The sequence below is a fragment of the Epinephelus moara genome, chromosome 10 (genome assembly GCF_006386435.1).
Source record: "Epinephelus moara isolate mb chromosome 10, YSFRI_EMoa_1.0, whole genome shotgun sequence".
NCBI lineage: Eukaryota > Metazoa > Chordata > Actinopteri > Perciformes > Serranidae > Epinephelus > Epinephelus moara.
This window is the reverse complement of record NC_065515.1, coordinates 33513347-33515363: the sequence shown is the minus strand read 5'-3', so window position 1 is coordinate 33515363 and position 2017 is coordinate 33513347. Positions and strand designations below refer to the sequence as shown.

Sequence of the window (2017 nt, the reverse complement as noted above, 5' to 3'; positions counted from 1 at the left end):
CCGTTTTTTTCCCCCGTTAAAGGGTTTTTTTGGGGAGTTTTTCCTTATCCGCTGTGAGGGTCCAAAGGACAGAGGGATGTTGTATGCTGTAAAGCCCTGTGAGGCAAATTGTGATTTGTGATATTGGGCTTTATAAATAAAATTGATGGCTTGATTGATTGATTGATTGATTGATTGTACTTAAGTAGAATTTCATCAAAGTAAAGGTACTTTTACTTGAGTAGAATTTTTCAGTACTTTTTCCACCTCTGAGTACATTGATGTGAATGGCACTGAACAAAAGACAACCCTGTGTGCCTCCTCCACTGGAAATCATCATCATAATTAATGTCACATTTGCCTTGGTAAAACTATTCATAATATCTTATTAAATACAATTGTAAACAAGATTATTAGTCCTCACAGTGGAGCTCACATAGCAAACACACAGTAAACTCTGACTGGTTATATAGTTTGGCCTACATACCAAAAACGTCTTTACTGTTTCACACAACCCTCCCGCAGCAGTACAGAAAAGCTATACAATCAGCACGTGTCAAGCTGGACACCCAAGATTAGTGTCACCAATCACCAGTGTGGAGGCATAAAAATGAGCAGTCACTGAGACATTACAGCGACACATGACCACACTGAGATAACTAATTCTTGTAAAGTGTTGTGAGCATACTTGCAATGCCTAATAATTAGTGTTAGACAGTATCACATTACAGATATAGATTTCAAACAGATATATTTAGGTCTAAGATGTAAAGGTATGCAGTGTGTCTGTTAGACTCACTGTGAGAGGCTGACTGCATGGACTCAGCCAGGCTGACACTGGACGGCGTCTTTGGTGGTGAGGTGGCATCTATACAGCATTCAGTGTGGAGCTGGGGGGTTCTGGGCTGACCTCTGTCCCCCGCCATGCTAACTGAGCTCTGAGAAACAGTGTCATCTGTCTCCAGCCTCAAGGCACTGACCGGCTCACTGGCCTCTGCAGCTGTGTCACTGGGAGTGTCAGCAGCAATAGTGATGGACTTCTTGACTTCACTCTGCAGTGGGAAAGAGTGCAGATGAAACATGCATGCACGCACAGAGAGAGAGAGAGAGAGAGAGAGAGAGAGAGAGAGAGAGTGATTGCTTGATCTGAGATCACTGAATAGAGTAAAATAAATAAATTGGTGCTGAATCATTCCTGTGAGGACATGACAGTGGATATTTCTCAGTGCTTTTTTTCTATGGTGCCAGATATTGCGAGTTTGAATAAAGGCTGCAAAGACAAACCCTGTGCTCACACCGCAGCTATTAACATCTCAGTTGTGACACTGTATACCATATATCTGTTTACTTGTCTGTATCAAAGGATTTCCTGCACCAAGGTGGGCCACATGAAAATGAATCCTTCATTGTTAATGTTATACTTAAAGGGCCAGTGTGTAAAATGGGTTGAAAACAGTGACATCAGTGGTCAAATTCTAGATTGCAGGGCTCACTCGCTCACCCCTCCCGTCGGGTAAATGACGGTGGCCTCGTAGGGACAAAAAGCCTTGCGCACGAGTTTTTCAGGAGTAGGTCTACCTAGCGACGAGGTGAATATTTATTTAGAAATCTAAACCATGTTACGATATTGTAATGAATCCCTCATGAGCAGGAGACCAGAGGAGCGTTCGGGAAAAAGGCCAGTTTAATTGAGCACTCCAAAAACTCCGGTAACACTCCAGGGAGTAAAAGACTCCGTCCCAAACTCTGACTCTTCTAGCGTAACAGACACACTTCATATACACATACTCGTTTACCATACTGAGTGGGGACCCCCTCCCCTCTCTGCTCCACCAATCTCCAGCCTGCACACTGACTGACAGCGTAGCCGGTAAACAGAGCTCAGCTATTTATTTAGCCTAGCAATATCTCCGGACTATAGTAGCTGCAATGGACGACTTTGAACGCGATTTTGAAGAGTTTCTTGTAGCGGACACAGACCCAGAGCCATACCTGTTTGAGCCGGAGCATAGGAACTCCATGTGTTTGATGTTTGATG

At 43.7% G+C, this 2017-nt stretch overlaps 1 protein-coding gene across 7 annotated transcripts in view; it reads right to left on the bottom strand.

Annotated features, from left to right (window-relative positions):
* Nucleotides 1–2017, bottom strand: part of szt2 (SZT2 subunit of KICSTOR complex) — a 442490-nt gene that overhangs the window by 302729 nt on the left and 137744 nt on the right. For all 7 annotated transcript variants that reach the window (XM_050055637.1, XM_050055638.1, XM_050055644.1 and 4 more), the window contains exon 38: nucleotides 779–1031. In XM_050055637.1, coding sequence (XP_049911594.1) covers nucleotides 779–1031 — 253 coding nt within the window. The remainder of the gene's footprint in view (nucleotides 1–778; nucleotides 1032–2017) is intronic.